Source organism: Scleropages formosus, chromosome 24 (genome assembly GCF_900964775.1).
Source record: "Scleropages formosus chromosome 24, fSclFor1.1, whole genome shotgun sequence".
Taxonomy (NCBI): domain Eukaryota; kingdom Metazoa; phylum Chordata; class Actinopteri; order Osteoglossiformes; family Osteoglossidae; genus Scleropages; species Scleropages formosus.
The window spans coordinates 10,777,140-10,795,566 of record NC_041829.1 but is presented as its reverse complement, the minus strand read 5'-3'; the positions used below and the strand labels follow the sequence as shown (position 1 = coordinate 10,795,566).

At 39.9% G+C, this 18,427-nt stretch overlaps 1 protein-coding gene across 1 annotated transcript; it reads left to right on the top strand.

The window, feature by feature from the left end:
* Positions 1-5,188: 5,188 nt before the first annotated feature.
* Positions 5,189-17,882, top strand: slc39a10 (solute carrier family 39 member 10). The gene is made up of 10 exons (XM_018755798.2): positions 5,189-5,244; positions 6,372-7,577; positions 8,091-8,268; positions 11,541-11,716; positions 12,056-12,223; positions 13,295-13,418; positions 13,657-13,884; positions 13,992-14,072; positions 16,351-16,541; positions 17,265-17,882. The coding sequence occupies exons 2-10, from the start codon at positions 6,372-6,374 to the stop codon at positions 17,415-17,417; spliced, it is 2,505 nt and encodes an 834-aa protein (XP_018611314.1). The 5' UTR covers positions 5,189-5,244; the 3' UTR covers positions 17,418-17,882.
* Positions 17,883-18,427: the final 545 nt, after the last annotated feature.

Genomic DNA, 18,427 nt, shown 5'->3' with positions numbered 1-18,427 from the left:
GGTGCAATGAGCTGCACCCGAGACCCAGTCGAGACGGAAGCATAAAAGGCGGCGGCAGGACCAAGACTGACGCGGAACCTTGTTCATCTCGTGCCTCAAGCTTCCTACGACTCACTATTCTGGTTACCCTTGCTCCTTGATCCCTGCATCTTGTTCCTTGCTCCTCGTCCCTGCTCCCTCGCTCCTCGTCCCGTGTTCCTGACTTCCTGGTCTTTGCTCCCCCAAACCTCCTAACCTGGTTGGATTCCTGTGTTCTTTGACCTTTTGCCTGAGTCTCGACTTCGCCTCCTGGATCTCCCTCAGTACAAGGATTGCACCTTGGCTAACTGCCTGTCTGTGACAACGATTATTGGATCTCCCTTAATAAACATCCTGTTTGCTCTGCACTTGGGTTCATCCTCTCATTCCAGAAACGGAACATGGCAGTGTTTACTTGTTTGTGTGGGCCTGACATTATTGAGCCTGAAGTGGAGGTATCCGTGCAGTCTGTCTGAGTGAATGTAGTTTGCTGGACCTGGAGGTCTTCTATCAATATTCTCTAGTAACATCTAGAATAACCCTAGGCTGGTGGCTGTAGTACAACTCAAATGGAGAACATTTAAGGGTTGGGTAACCTCCTGTATTTCAAACAAAAGGGGGTTCAACATTTTATCCCAATTATGTGCATTGTCTGCAATAAACTTATACATTTTAATCTTTCGTATTTTATTTAACCATTCAACCAACCCATTTATCTGAGCATGAAACATAATGTTTCTGATGACATGAGGGTAGGGTAAGTGCAGTTGGGTCCATTTCATCTCCTAGCAACCACTTGCGTGATTTTGATATCAAAGGGAAGATACGGGAGTGGTTTACCATTGCATTCTTTAACACATATTTAGACAGATCATGGGGAGAATATACAATTATAGTGCATAGTTTCTGAGATGTTACCAAGGGAAAATTGGGTCTCATAATCACATAGTCCACAATTATCAGGTCAGGTTTTCAGATCTGGAAAGCAGAGCAGATGGATATTGGGTGACACAGTCCACAGTTATACATACACTCTAAACGTTTGATGGGGTTCATTCCCATAAGCTTGAAAAAAGGCCAATGGGTTGACTCTCCTGCATTCATGGCACTCAACACTGCACTGGTAAACATCTCTGCAATAAAATGTCAACCGACTGACACCACTTGTCCCATACGGGGTCTCGGGGAGCCGGAGCCTAACCCAGCAACATAGGGCGTAAGGCTGGAGGGGAAGGGGACACACCCAGGACAGGACGCCACTCCATTGCAAGGCACCCCAAGCAAGACTCGAACTCCAGACCCACCAGAGAGCAGGGCCCGGTCAAACCCACTGCGCCACCACACCCCCCTAAAATGTCACCCATCTTGACCAATAAAATTGGGTTTGTAAATGACACAATGTTTTATCCTGGCCAAGATATCTCACCATGTGCCTCCTGTAAAAGAGGTACTATGTGCCTCTTGGAAAAGCACTTCCTGCAGCCCTAAGGAACCAGTAATTAGGTTACCTTCTCATTCGTTTCTGACTTTCCATATACTCTGCACAATTTTTCCTTTGATACCCAAAATAAATTTAGTTTACCAGCTGCCTGGAGTTCCAAAGAATCCCATTGATTTTTATCACTTGTTCACGGACATAACAGTGTCATCACAGGATTGTTTGAGTGGGAGTTTTTTTTTTCTTTTTTTTAAATTCTCTCTCCACAGGAGAACTGTCCTGAGTCACCCAGTTATTCTGCTAGTGATTGTTCCTGATTCCCTCTCACAGCCACGAAACCAAAAGGTTCCCTTAGATTCTCAGACGTCTCAGCATGTTCAACAGCTGCTGGAATGAGGACACCCACCTGCAGCACAGATCTCTTCTGATCTTTGCCTTTTACCCATGATGAAAAAATTCAGTTTTATGGTTGGATATTTGTATGCTTCCCTTTGAACATGTCAAACCTTTACCATGTAACTATAGCACAATGCCCTCAATGGAAATATGTTTTTCCAGACCATAGATTGCCAACAACTGGAATCTAGCAAAGCCTAGTGTCGACCCCCTTGGACCCTTACCAGGATGTGATACCAGGATATGTTTGTTAGTGTGATCTCAAAAGCAGGGTGAATTCACATCATTTTGAATGTCTGGTTTTGTATTGGTGTTTCAAACTAAACATCACCAGCAGCTTCCAAGGAGCTAAAAATTGTCAAAGTGAATTTAGTACAGACAGTAGTACAGACATTTAGCTTTTAGGGATTACTATTCCTAGTTTTGAAATCTGTATTTACATTGTTTCAGTGAAACCAGTCCCATACATCGTAACTGTAACTCTCTGTACTTGCATTAGTGATGTATGAAGCAGATGGTTCATCTCTCTGTGAATACTCCAAGTTCCTCACCGAGGCCATGTGAGAATCATATGATGGAGCTTCAGGGCCTTCTGGCACAACCTGCTGCTCTGGGGGGTGGCTAGAGCAGAGCAACACATCCGCTGGAGCCCAGGCCAAGAATGTGGGCTGTCTTTAATGCTGAGGAACAATGCTTTACGTTACAGCTACGAACCACCTAAACCGAAAAATGTCAACTTAACAAGATTATCCTTCTAGGTGAACAAATTTGGGTGAAGCATATTTCTTGTCTTCTCAAGGACAGTGTGTTTTCTTTGCCTTCTACATAAACTTAGATTATCATGGAATCACAATAAAATCAGCAGAAGAAAAAAAACACCATTTCCTTTTTTTGTATATTCTCTCACAATTTTTGTTAGACAAAATTATGGATTGATTTTCGGTTCACTTTTTTCATGTCATTGGGTTAAGCGGGAATGAAACCAAAACAAGTCTGTTATGCCATAACATGTTGTGTCATTCTTATTCAACAGAATTTGGCATTGCAAGGAGGGAAGTGTGTGCGTACCCCAAAAGCTGAACTGGCAGACAATTCTGGCGAGAGTTCCTGCCAAAGTCTTCTCTTTGTGTGAACCCTTGTGTTACAGGTGCAGGATCGGTCCGCTTTTCTTCAGTTGGATTGTTACTGCTGCTGAGGTTGCACTGCAGGTAGTTGACCCTGTGGACAGGTTCTGGCTTCATATAAGACATGCCTTCTCGTTAGCTTGTTATTTCAGTGTCATTGGTATCCTGGCCTCCTGCTGTTTTCAGGAAGCTACAGATGGCCTAATAGGGCAATCAGACAGAACACTCTTCCTTGACACTTGATTTTATAACATTTTTTCTGCTTTTCTGTTAGTGTTTAACTTCAGAAAATCTAAGATTTCCTGCCAGCAACTCTGCTGGTGGTCCTGATTCTATAGTTCAGAGGCAGCTGGTTTGTATGTGGTGTGATGTAAACTTTTCTATTTCTGTTTTGCTTTGTTAATACTAAGGCTTTTGAAGTTGTGACTTCCAGTTATTGTTGAGTGATTCTCTGCACACTGCGAACGTGCATGATAACAAAGAGGACAGTTCATTTTGTCTCCTTAAATATAAAATTCCACATTTTTGCTATTTTTTTTTTCTGTATTCTTGCTTTGTACAGGCCATTTGAAAAGTACTAATGTGCATAAAGAACAGGGTGCAGTAATTGTACAGTAGTAGTCACACTGTGATCTATTGTACACTTTAGCCAACTTGTGCCCTCTTGGGATTCTGCACTACACATGAGGGGAATGATCTTATTCTCCTGACCCTTATAGATTCTAGGACAAAGCCAGACATTGTCAAGCAGACAGGTTCTCATGCTTTAAACTCCACACCCCCTCCTCTAGATCACTGTATAATGTGTTCTGGAATTTAGACAGCTATTTAAAGTTCTCATCAACTGTAGCTACCCTTGCTTCATGTTCTATTTTGCCAAATGCTTAAGATACTTGCGTTCAATCCACTCCTGACTAGCGTACATCTACTGATATATAAATGTATCAGGAGGGTTGTATTTCAGAGCTTGCATCTTGTCAACATGACATTTGTGAATAAAATTGAACAGCAGAAATTCACCTTTTCCAGACTCACTTCTCCCAAGATCTTTCCAGGTCACATATGGTGTAAATGTAAATGCACCGTAACTTTGTGATCATCCCCAGATAAGCCTTTACACAGCTGCTACTTCTGTATTGTATGTGAATATTTGTGTACCTTCAAAAAAAAAAAAAAAATTGTAGGAAGGTTATCAGGATTCATCTATCCTGCGTTTTAATGCACCTACTCGAGCGATGAACGGTGGTGTATCAAGTGGAAAGAAACAAACTAGGTTTGCTTAAGAATCATATGGCTGCAGCTATGTCTCTTTCTCCTAATGTAATGTACAAATTAGTATTTTTGCTGAGATGTACATCGCTTTGGAGAAAAGTGTCACCTAAATCAATAAATGTAAATGTAAATGTAAATTGTGATAATTGTGTATAGGGTCAGCAAGTAGGATAGTGGCTGCAGATTTGTATCCCACCTCTTGCTGCACCAGCTTGAGCAAGATACTTGCCATTAATTGCTCCATGGGGTCTCTCTCTAAATGTGCGGGTCTGTATGGAGTCGTCGACGTTTATTGTGCACAATGTGTGCACTGTGCATCCGTCGACTCAGTTATATATATAGTCATATATGTATAATCAATATAGTCATATATATGTGTGCTTTAAATGGTGTAAATGGGTAAATCATTGTGGGTACCTTTGTAAAAAATAAGCATCAGCTACACACATAAATGTAATGAATAAAAATAATAAATTTGACTCTCTTTTTTTTTTTTTTATTTTGTTAATTCTGCCATTAAGGGAACCAGTTCTTTTACCTTGCAGTACTTTTAAATGCTTGTTTAAATGTGGTTGAGAAGTGCACTAATAAATGTGAATTGCCATCTTTATTGTTTGCTTCTGTCAGTGAGTTCTTACATGCTAGTTTTTCTTCCTCAAAAAGGGCTTGCACATGGGAATTATTGTCACATGATAATCGCAGAAAATGTAAGCCATTGTTATTCTGTTTTTTTCAGACATCACTGCAAAATCTCTTTGCAACAACAAAGACTATATTGAGGAAAATACAGGGATGGTTTTGTGTGGAGAGGAGATTTTGAAAGAGGATGAGCCATAGGAGCAATTTATTTCTGTCAGGGTCAAAGTTCAAATAGTTAAGGTTATAAACAGTGCGTGGAGCTCTGAAGTTGGGCTGTAATTGTGTAAATGTTTCACACAAAGTCAGGCTGCTGTAATCATCCAGTTTATTATACGGGAAACGAAGTACTTTTTAAAAGTAAGTACTGTAGGCAGATTGTGTTATACTCATGTGTTTATTATCATATCAACATGTTCATGTTAATGACTGGAAAACATGCTTTTTAAAAGCAAGGGTGTACTGGATTTCTTACTGTATCGATGACAAGTAATTCATTTTGCTGTCCATTCTTTGTGTTGTTTCTGCTGCCTAAAGTGATTAACTGCCTTAAACTTTCACTGTGTTCATGTAGTGCTGTAGTCAAAAGTGGAAAAGAAGTACTACGAGCCTATCCTAATTACTGAATGATTTTCTGAAGTTTCTGTTTCTGGAATTTGGAGGGCTGTTTTTATTTCAAACAGAACAAAATTTTGAATAATACAGTTACACATTGTCCAGATTCCATGATTGTCAATTCAATATTTTTTAATTGTTGTAGTAGGACATTACTTCATGTGCACCATACTACTTTATAGATTATATTTATTCATTTAGCAGATGCCTTTCTCCAAAGCATCTTACAGTGTTACTTACCCATTTATACAGTTGGGTAATTTTACCAGAGCAATTCAGGGTACATACCTTGCCCAAGGATACTACAGCTTGAGGAGAGACTTGACCCTACAATCTTTGGGTCTAGAAGCAGCAACTCTAACCACTATGCTACCAGCTTTCCCCTAGGGTCATTGCTGTAGTTATTGTAACTCATGAGGAATATTTTTAGGGATGAGCATTTGATTAAACTTGCAGAAAGAAAATGAATTAAGAAGGGTTCCTTTCATTGAGAATATTTATCTTTTAAGCTGTATAATATGCCCTGGATGAAATTAACAGCCAAATGGAAAACAATGAAACATTTGTATTTACCCAGGAGGCTGAAATTAATGAACCTGAATATCTGTAATGTACAGGAAATCCCAAGGTGAACTTCTAGCAATGTGAAGTACTTAATGAGACAGCTGGTGTAAACAAATTTTGACCCTAACAAGTGTCATATTGTCCACATCACTTTTTAAGGATCAAGCCCTAGCCCTGTAATAGCAGTTTGACATAGGAATCAACCTGTAGCACTGTATGAGGTGTGGTTAGGTCTATTAAGAGGATTAGACTTTGTCAAACAGCACTCTCAGTCATCCCTGAGCCCTGACTTCTATTCTGCCTTGCAGATGCCTGAGAGCAAGAAAGCCATGAGGGTCTGCCTGCATTCCAGTATCTGCCTTCTGTGTGTAGTTACACTTTTGTTCCACCCATACTGTCCCATTCATGCTCATAAGAATCATGCCCACAGTGATCACTCTCACAGTCACACCCCTGACGGCCTACAAACATCCCAGGTGGGAGGATCCAGTGATCCACCCACTTCAAACTTTGGCCTGGATGAGGCCTTAAGTGAGCAGCGCTTTTATATTCAGCAGCTGTTCCGCCGCTACGGCCAGCAGGACCGGCTAGACTTTGGTGGTTTCCAAAACTTATTGCTCAGTCTTGGCCTTGGGCAGGTCCGCTTGCTGGACCTGGAACATGAGGACCTGGGCCATGATCACGTGGCTCACCTCGACATACTACAGGTTCAGGACGGTCACCACACCCACAGACCATCCCACTCATACGGCCATCAGCAATCTCACTCTCATTCAGAAGAAGAGGACAACTGGACCAGCATTCAGCCACCTCCATGCAGGCCAAATGCAATAGAGGCTACTGAAGGCCCCAAGGTAGTATTGGAAGATCCCAGTCATGAAGATGACCATATCCAAGACCTTGGTCACAAACTCACCCATGGCCTCAAACATGACAATAGCCATGACCATAGCCATGACCATAACCACAGACACAAAAATAACAGAAGCATTAGCGACAGCACTAGAAAGCAGTCAAAACCACAGCAGAATGAACGCCACAGGCATCCTCAGCATCACAAGGTGCAAAATGGTAGAGAGAGTAACATATTTCAGCCACTAAAACCACAAAATTCCTCAGGCCAGCAGAAACCAGAGCAGCATCCATCCCCAGTGCCTCAGTCTCCAGACACCAGGAACAAGAAGCCCAGAAAGTCCTCCAAGCGTAAAGGAGTCCACAGTAAAACTAAGGATAGTACCTTTGGCACAGCTGTCCCTCTACCAAATACAGAAATTCATGGGAGTAAGGATGCAACTACTAAGGCTGAAGATCATCAGGAGTCTTTGTTCCACCAGAAGGATTTAAATGACGATGATCATGAACATAGTGATCATGGTCATGACCACGAATATGAACATGACAACCAGCACAAGGAGGGCCGAATTAAGAAGAGGGCAGCCCCTGATGAGCCGGTAAACCCTGGGTGGATGTCCTTGGATGGTCATCCTGAGGGTGTGGTCCACCAGCATGAGGAGGTAGGTCCAACTAGGTGGACAGGATATGTATTATATGGGAATCACTCTGAAGGATTGGGTTTTAATTGTTTAGGTTGTATTTTTTGCATTACAGGTAGTCCTCGTCTTACGATAGGGTTCTGTTCCAATAAGATTCCTGTAAGATTTTTTCTGTTACAAGGCATAATATGGAGAGCTCCCTTACAGTAGCTGCCCCACATAACTCATTTGAAAGGGCCACAAGATAGTAGGACAGTGCTGTTGGAAAGTCATAATCTATCCTGACTATCTAGGTTAGGTTATCATAATGTAATCTGAATGCCTTGACACTTACATTATTTCATTATTTCATATAATTTCAAATTCTTACTTTATTGTGACATTGAATACGAGACTGATTTTACTGTAAAACATTTTAAAATGTGTCTACAAAGCTCGTACATGCTTTTAGTAAGGGTATAGCTTTTGAATTATATTCCTCTACTTTGTGTCTGTTTTTGTCTCAATTGCTTTTGCCTTTTTTTTTGCATTCAGTGCCTGAACCTGACACAGCTCCTTCACTACTATGGGCTTAGTCCAGACACCCTCATCTCGCCAACACAGTTTACATACTTGTGTCCAGCTTTATTGTACCAAATTGACAGCCGTGTTTGTATCAGACACTACCATAATGTGGACATCCAACACTCTGCCCTAGAACCGTCGCACTCAGGTAGGGAGCCTCTAGCTTTTTTCTGTGATTTAGTAACGATGCTTGTTGCATGTGTTATTGTATTTTGTTTGCTTCATCTTGGCAACCCAGCTGTGATTGCTCCTGGATTGAAATGCACTGAAACTGAAATTAAACCATGACCCATCATTCAGCTTGGGTACCTGGTGCTTGAGTTAATATGTAGCTGGACTTGTCTCATGGTCTGTTTTCAATTAACCTTTTACAGAACAAAATATAATGTGTACCTGTTAAGTCTACTGGTTGTAATGTATATAAAAATTGTGTATACCCATCCTTCACATAATGAGGATATATTTATTCCATGAAATGACTCCATCCATCCATCTATCCATTGTCAGTTGAATTCCCACTGTGATGGAGTTAAGTTACCATTATTTCAGATGGTAAAAATTACCTAAAACTTATTAAAATACCAAAATAAATGGTATTTTTATGCCTAACAATGATAGCAATAACAATGATGACACGAACATATGAGGTCTAGGAGTCTATCCTACAAACACAGGGTACGATACAGGTTATAGCCTACACAGAGATGTTTTGACAGTTTGGCTCACAGATGTTTATGATATAAAGAAACTTCAGAAATAAAGAAGAAATAAATAAAACAGACAATCACTACCAATGTATGTCTTTTACTCTAGAAAGTACACACACACTAAGCAAATAGAAATGCTGAGTAGCACTACTAAGAAATATTTCTAATGCTAGACTTATGCTTTATTTATGCTAATGTAAGGGTACTAATTTAGTTAATGTTTACATGTTCGTTTCTACTTTATTTGTAAAAGTTTTCATTGGCTCTATTATTCAGTGTTGACATATTTACTTTAATCAATGATTGTGATTGGTTATGGTAATCATATGATAGAGAGTAAATTGGAAGTATATAGTTGGTTTTATTATTGAAAAGGAGTGACTGTGTTAATAAAATGCTTGAATGACTATCTCTATCTGTCTCTATCCAGTGTTTGTATCACAAGCAAGGAGTCCAACTGCCACCATTCGAACTTTAGTTGGACACAAGCAGTCATTGTTTCCAGACTAATTTGAGGTTTATACACTAGATTTACCCAAAAAATACCTAGACTGATACCACTAAGGGTCAAAACCTTTTCTGCTGAGACAGCAAGTGTATATCTCTAAAAATGTTTTATTCATGATTGTGGTACAAGACACTGTACAGAATAAAATACTTGTGGTGGAAGTTAAATAACCATATAATGGGCAAAATGTCTTGTCCTGAATAATAATCTTGATAGAAGGTCTATTTTCACAAGGTGCTGCTTTTCATTGTGCGACACCCCAGTATATTTACATATACATTTATTCATTCATTTAGCAGATTCTTTTCTCCAAAGTGACTTCCAATTTGACTATGTAGTATCAGCCCATACCTTATTTACACAAGGTGACTTACAATTCTAGATATACTAATTACAATGAGTCACTTATCCATATACTAGTGGATATATAAGGGATGAGTTAAGGCACAAGTGTATTTTCTAATGGTTTATGTCATCTTCAGGCAAAGATGGACCAAAACACAATGAGTAGTGCAAAGGGTAGTTTTTTATATTGATATTAGGAATGCTTGAAAGGTAGCTTGAGCAATAGGCATTTCATAAGCACATCTTTACATTTATTTATTTAGTTGACACTTTTCTCCAAAGTAACTTATAATTTTAAGCTACCTGCTGTTATTTACCAATTTATACAGCTGGGTAATTTACTGCAGCAATTTAGTGTAAGTATCTTGCTCAAGTACAGCTGGAGGTGGAATTCAAACCCACAACTTTTTTGTGTCCGAGGGCAGCAGCTCTTAACCACTGTGCTACCAGCTGGACAGGTTACAATATATCCACATATTTTATGGGATTTCTTTTGCAATTTCATTTGACATAACAGTTACAGACCACAAATAGTGGGAAATTGTCTGTTAAAAGCAGAAGTATAATTAACAAATCAGTTTCCTCTCACTCAGTTCTATAAAGAAAAAGCTTGTTTTGTTTGAAGTGAAGAGGCCCTCTGCTATTGTAAGTGTATCTGGTAGTGTATAATGACAGTGGAGCAGTGGCTCATGGGTGCTGTACTGTAATACGAGGACAAGTGTAAAAAAAATAGGCAGGGTGGAGTAGTGTAAGGTGACAGGTAAAAACAGGCCTGTGGGTGGGGTAGTGTTTTGACAAACAGGCAGAGGCCAGTGCATGGGTGGGTTGGTGTAAGATGAAGTGCTGTATAAGATGACAGCTGAGCACTGGCCTGTGGGAAAGGTACTATAATATGATGTGACGTGCCAAGAAGTAGCCTATGGGAGAGGTGCTATAAGAAGGCAGTCAAGCACCTACAAGTGGAACCCTGAGCTGTACAGTATGTCTGCCTTCATTTCAGTCCTGGATATCAGTTGATAGCAGCTTCTCCTGGCTTTTCTGCTCCACTGGATTCCATGTGCAAATGAGTTTGACTAAGAGCAGTATTCTGTGTTCTGATTAAAACCTCGAAACACAAAGTACATGACGATATATAAGAACTAGGAAAGGATTTAAAAAAAAAAGTCACCTTAGTGCAATAAGGCTATTATTTTTAAAAACTTTTTCTTTCTGATGCTAGGTCAGGTGGAAAGCTGATGTGTGAATTATACAGGTGGCGCAGCAAGTAGTGCTGCTGTTTCACACAGCCTGGGTGGTGTAAGAGGATGGGGGTTTGATCCCCATTCAGTCTGTGTGCAGTTTGCATGTTCTCCCTGTCTGTGTGGGTTTTCTTCAGGTGCTCTGGTTTCCTCCCACAGCCCAAAGACATGCTGTTGAGGTTCCCCCATAGTGTATGAGTGACAGAGAGAGAGAGTGTGTTCCACTGATGTATGGATGAGTGACCCAGTGTAAGTAGTGTATCTAGCAGTGTAAGTCACTTTGGTGAATAAGGTGTGTGGGCTCATAACACTACATAGAGTTCATTGGAAGTTGCTTTGGAGAAAAGTGTCTGCTAAATAAATAAATGTAAATATATGTCAGAGTAGTGTAGGTATGCAGTGAGCAGCAACACTTCAAAATGCATTGTTTTTATATATATATACATACATATATATGTTATGAAACATGCAAAGTCTTCTTTATAAAGAAATTATTTTGCAGTACTGAAGCCTTCCTCATGGAAAATGACAAATATACACTAAATATTATGTTGAATTTCAGCGTGTGTGTATTTACATTGTTTATCTCTGACTGTGCATATGTGTTGGTGTGCGTCTACAGTGTGGACGTGGGTGTGGGGCTTTGTGTCTATCACCGTCATCAGCCTACTGTCACTTCTGGGCGTGGTCCTCGTACCAATCATCAACCAGTCCTGCTTCAAATTCCTGCTCACTTTCCTGGTGGCATTAGCTGTGGGGACTCTGAGTGGCGACGCACTGCTGCACTTGCTGCCACATGTCAGTACTGTGTTTACTTCCGCCTTCCTAACACACTGAACCACACTGTGGGCATGGTCATTGGCTAGCTGTTAATGGAGCTGTTCATGGAGCTTACAGATATCCGATTTGCTGGCTATATGTATTTACAGAGCTCTCAGATACCTTATTAACTGACTGTCACTATCGTATTACAGTCATAAACTGAAATGTTCTGCTCTTCTTTGGAATCAGTCAAGTAGTTATGTTATTAATATGACTGTATGCAGATACTGAATTATAAGTGTCCATACACTCGGTTGTGCAAATGCAGGTGTGTTGATCATATTATTCATTGTATCTTTTTAATTTATTGTCCAGTCTCAGGGGGAGCATGACCACAGCCACCCTAGCGAAACAAACGAGAAGGTCGATCTCGTCACTGCATTTGATGGGGTTTGGAAAGGGCTTACTGCCCTAGCTGGGATCTATCTTCTGTTCATCATTGAACACTGCATCGGTATGTTCAAACACTACAGAGAGCAGGGGGTAAGAATTTTATTGTCTTTGATAATAGAGTCTGTCTGCTCCTCATCATTGCATCAGGATATTCAAAAAGTATAGAGACAGCCTAGTAAATGTTAAAACTTCTCATTTTACAAACAATTCAAAAATACACAGAAGTCAAGTCACCATGTTTAATTAGAAATTTGTTCTGGACTAAACGAGTTACTTGTTTGCCATGTTGCGGTTTGATTTAAGATAAGATCCTTATGCAGGACAGCCAAGGACAGGGGTTGTGTAGTGATTAGGTTGTAGAATTTTGAAAGAAGGAACAGGTAGCGTATGGGTTAGACTTGTCACTTTGTAGTTTGTAGAAGCACCCAAGTTCAAAACCCCATCTTCTGTTGTAGATCGAGGCACTAAATCTGATTTGCTCCAGTGAAAAATTACCCAGCTGTGTAAAAGGTTAAATAATTATATGTATCTTACTGTATAAATCTAACATTATAAGGTGCTTTAGAGAAGATCATCAGCTAAATGCACTATTATTATTATTATGACGGAAAGGTTGCCAGCTCCTGAAAGGTGAGCAGCAGTAGTAACTCTAAGCAATGTACTTAACCTAATTTGCTGCTTTAACAATATATCTTGATGTATCAGTGGAAATATTGTAGATCAATCAGCTTGTTTAATTACACACACACATTGTCTGAAACCGCTTCTCCCATACGGGGGCTCGGGGAGCCGGAGCCTAACCCGGCAACAGAGGGTGCAAGGCTGGGGGGGGGGGGGGGGGGTAACACACCCAGGATGGGACGTCAGTCTGTCACAAGGCACCCCAGGCAGGACTCGAACCCCAGACCCACTGGAGAGCAGGATCTGGTCAAACTCACTTCGCCACCACGCCCCCCTCCTTGTTTAATTAGTGGCTATAATTTGTAATTCAGTTAAATTTACATGTGAAAACATTGTTAATTTGCTTCTAACAATTCTAAGTAGTTTTGAAAATATAGCTTCTGCAGATGCTTTTGTTTTAAATGTACAAGAAGCAAAAGAATTAATCTTACAATTAACACCACCTAGGTTTCTTCATGAGCATTGTCGTTGTATCCCCAGGGACGAAGGTCCAGCAATCAAACTAAAGTGGACAAGGAAAATATTGATGGAAAGATACCAGACCACCAACCGAACCGTCGATCAGATGCAGAGTGGATGAGCTTGAAGTCCCCGACTGTTGCAGGTAGAGTAGAAGTGTAGCAACACACTACAATCTAGACTAGTGTTCATATCTGTTCAGTTCACAAAAAGTATATTTTTATGTATGTGCAATACTAGCATTGTAAGTCACCTTGATGAATAAGGTACATAGAGTTTGTTGGAAGTCGCTTTGGAAAAAAGCGTCCGCTAAATGAATAAATGTAAATGTAAAGAATCATAAAGAGTTTGTGATTCGGGATTGCTGGTGTCTCTGTCTTTAGGGCCAGACAGTTCTGCATCATCGTGTGATAGCAAGCATGACACCGAGCTGACACAGTGTGAGCCAGAGTCCACCAGTCACCAGGCCAAAATTAAGAAGCATGGCCATTCCCACGGTCACTCCCATTGCCACTCAGACCAAGAGATGAAAGATGCTGGGATTGCCAGCATTGCCTGGATGGTCATCATGGGTGATGGAATGCACAACTTCAGCGATGGACTGGCCATAGGTGAAAACTTTGAAAAATAGATGCATACAATGAAAATATTCTCCAGCGAAATAAAGCCACACGTATCTTCAACGGATTCAATGTATTGATGTGTTTCTTTGTGCCAGGGGCTGCTTTCAGTGCCAATGTGACCGGGGGCATTAGCACCTCTGTGGCTGTGTTCTGCCATGAGTTACCCCATGAGCTGGGTAAGTATTAAGCTTTTATTCTGTATAAATAAATAAACAGTGGAATGGAACACGCATTCACAAGGAATATGAGGTATACAATTAAGAAAGTAGCTGAGTATGAAGGTGTCATCCAGTGGGGGGAAACTGGCAGATGTGTGGGATACTAGAGATTACTAAGTAAGAGTTATGAGGTGTATCAGACACTGGGGAAACTACACAGTGAGAAGTATAATTAATATCAGTCACTGGGGGTAAACCATTCAATGAGATCAATACAGGAACATAGTTTTTTCCTGGGGAAGCCATTCATTTGTGTACCATGGTACAACAGAATCTGTATTTATTATTGATGGAGGGTATGCCCTACACTGAAAAGTTGAAAAATTAATCAGTGTGATCCTGCAACATGCTGTTGTAATTCATTTGCTTTGGCTTGTTTTCATGAAATCATTCTAATTAATCTTACCATTTTACCAAGACACATTCTGTGGATTAAAACAATTGGATTAGAGCAGGGCTTTACTGCTACATTACTGCTACATTTTTTAGGAGCACTTGTGCACCCAAGTTAAACATTTAGGGGCACGGTCAAAGTGCAACTTTTTAAGTACTGTGACATTAATGCATTACTAAGAAAAAATTAAACATGCACTTTCAGAATTGGACGTAGAAAAGTGTAATAATTTACAATTATTAACAAATTCAAAAAGATCTTACGATAATTACATGACACTTGAGCTGATATAACCTGTTTCCGGTTTAATATTTTCCACAAACCTGACAACTTGTAGCTTTTATTCTGATGGCATCATTCAGTAGTTAACCAGGTGTCATAAGTCTGCACCTATATCTTTTTTCGCTTTCGTGCAGGAATTTTCTCTTACAGTTGTGAGGGAAATGCTCCCATTGTAGGTATAGTAGCCCTTTATGAATTGCCATAATGGGAATTCCTAAATTGGCTGTATACAAATGTCTAGTCAGGGATTGCCTGCCAGTGCAGAAGTCAAACCACATGCTCTATGACAAAAGGCTTTTGATAGGAGGTATAAGACTCTTTCACATGTTATTGGCGGTTTTTGTCTCAAAGCTATCTGCAGTTTTTGCGGTGTGGTTTTACCACACTGGGAAAGTGTTTTGACACTTTGATCGCATTCTCACCGCTCTTATTCACAAAGATAACTATTGATAGACAGGAAAGATTTAATACGTGTGCAACATTATAGTCATACTCTCAAACTGTTTGTTTGCAATAAGTTGTTACAGAACATGGGATGTGTGAGATGACACAAAGAGTAATACAGAAGAAGCCTACAGTAATACAGAATGTCTGTTCCATGAAAAAAAATATTTCTGTTGATCTTATCTTCAGTTCATCTTATTTTTGTATAAGATATAAGATCTTGCTTCTTTACAGTTAACAAAGAATTCGCATTACCAGGAATAACCAGGTTGCACATTTAGACTATTGTAAGACAAAAGACAGAAGGTGAAAGGAAATAAAACAAATCACACTATGAGCAACTTTACTCAGAGAATCCTAAAGAAAAGTGGTAGTACTTAATTGGCATTATAAGCTTATAAATAACAAAAAAGTAGTAAAATGAGCCAAAGCGGAGCTTTTTCGGATGAACAATACGCAGAATACATCTGTTCGCCCATTCATTTTTCTCTAATAGAGTTCATCAGTCACACGGCAACTGTTTATGTGAAAAACCATGGTGGAATGTTGAACCGATGGAGTAAAATATTAGGTGTGTTCCTAAACATGTCATTCTTGCAACATTTCTTCACCCAGATGCCCATAGTATTGACTTTGCAACACTGCTCAGAGCTTGCCTGTCTTTGGCCTTGGGATGGATAGGCCTGTCAGCTTGCTGGCAAGTGTGCTGGTGCAGCAGTGAAAAGCGGTACTTCGAGGTGTCGTTCTGAACGCTCCTCTCACCTCCAGCTTGTTTAATGAGGCAATTTTATGGAATGCACTGCAAGTGACAGTTCATCTGTGCTAATGACATCTCCTGTCAGTGGGGCTGGCGCAGGTCTGGACTGTCTGCCAAATTTAACTGTGGGAAGAGTCTCGCTCAATTCACTGTTACATTTATAAATGAGCGCGTACAATGCTTTCCTTGCCAAAAATTTCGCCAAAATATGAATGGATTCAATTATGTGACATGCTGTGTAAATGCATCCGTTTATGGTGTTGTGTGAAGTTATCGTTTTTACAGAACTTTGTTTCTAACAGTCTTTTCTCACATTTCTCATGTGTGCCAGCAGTGAATGTAGTCGCACTCTGTTGCAGGGGATTTTGCCGTGCTGCTGAAAGCGGGCATGTCGGTGAAGCAAGCCATCGCGTACAACCTGCTGTCAGCTCTGATGGCCTACGTGGGCATGCTGATTGGCACGGCAGTGGGCCAGTACACCTACAATGTTACCAGTTGGATCTTTGCCGCCACGGCTGGGATGTTCCTCTACGTTGCTTTAGTGGACATGGTAAGCTCCCTGTAGCACAGAAAATCATCGAAACTCATTCCCCCCCTTTTGACACATACAGAACAACCAATCAATCATAACAAAGTAAGGTCTGAAAAAGTCTGATTTTAAAAATTGTCAATGCACTTGTAAATATCAAAGGTTCTGTGTTTACAGATGTGGTTATTTAAAAAAGCAAGAATGTGCTTTACTCATTTCAAAAGTTTAAAACAATAATGAAATAAAATAAAAATGAATCGATTCGTCTTCTGATTTTCTAATTATATTAATGATTCTGGACAATATGCTCAGCTCAACAGAACAATGTTCAGTTTAAGTTTTGGTGCTGGAATCTATAGGAATAAGGGCAGCACTCATGAACAAAGAAAAAGAAATTAAGTGATGAACTGAAGAAATTTGTTGCCTGTATTTATTTATTTATTTATTTATTTATTTATTTATTGAAATGTTGGACGTACTTTCTGACTTGTGTGTCAAATAGAACTGTGCTCATGTGCTACATTGCATTGCACTGAATTATACCATTGTACCTCATAACGTGTATATCATAATATCAAGTCAGCTGTAAGCGATATTTCAGTGGTTTTCCATTCAAAGTGAATATGATGTATTTATTTAGTACATTTTTATATAACAATATAATACAGAATTATAATGACATAAGAAAAGTGATACAAGTTGTGGTTCAAGTATTTGGATTTTTTAAAAATGTATCTTCTGCAGCTGCCAGAGATGCTTCACGGTGACAGCGAGGACCACAAGCGTTGCCAGCTTGGCCACTTCCTGCTCCAGAACCTGGGTGTATTAAGTGGCTTTGCCATCATGCTGCTCATTGCCATCTTTGAGGAGCACATCGTGTTAGACTTAGGCTTCTAAGGATGAGCCTGGTAATGTTCCTGCCATGCTGTACTATGTAGCAGGATGCACCTTTCCTTTTCCATTCCAGTTTGGGCATTTGTTCCCTATGCTGTAGAACTGTGGGTGGTCCTCCACCTGATCTCACGGCCACCCATGTAGCCTTTCAGCCTGAGCACTTTTGCATTTTCACACCAATCCCCTGCCCATGTTCTTAGATACATGATCTGCAGAATCTGAGTCCATTCTCACGCTGTTGTGTCTGCTTACAAAACAGTGTAACCCCATGAATGTACTTCACAAATTCAGCAGTGTCCGCAAGACACGGTGAGCTCTAAGCCCCCTTCCTCTTTCAGGACCAAGCAATTTTTAGGTTACAAATCTATGCATCTTTTTAAAAGTGTTTTTGCATGTTAGTGTTGTAAATATGTGTCTTCCTGTGCAATGTTACGCAAACCATTCTGTCGAAGAACAAGGAAAAACTTTGCAGAACCTCTGTTTCAGTGTACAATCTGCTGTGATATTTAATCAATTTCTGTTCCACATTGATAGTTAATTGATCACTTTCATTATTTATTTATTTATTTTTTTTTTTAGTTTTTTTTCGCTAGTGGTTTTTAAATTTCTTTTAATCTGTTATAACCCATGACATCAGTATGAGGCATCTCACACCCCCTTGATGTCTTTCAGTCCTAATAGCGTTTCTTACTTACTACTTGTTAAGTCTTCATGTCCCCCTTCTTCAAAATTGCTGGTTTAGGGATGGAATGTAGTTGGGGTGTAAAGATGGAATGTAGTTTGGATATTGGACATGGTGAATTAACCCTCAAATGTGTCAGTGAAAGCAATGCAGTAGCTATAACTAAGTGTGACTAAACTTAATTAAGCTATTAACAAGCAAAATAAACTCTCTATTATTAATATTAGTGTTCCATCACATTTTACTGAACCAGCAACATTTCTTTCAAACTGATTTTCACATAAACTAGCTACCTGCTCTTATGTCAAACACTGGCAGTCCCGTTCACTAT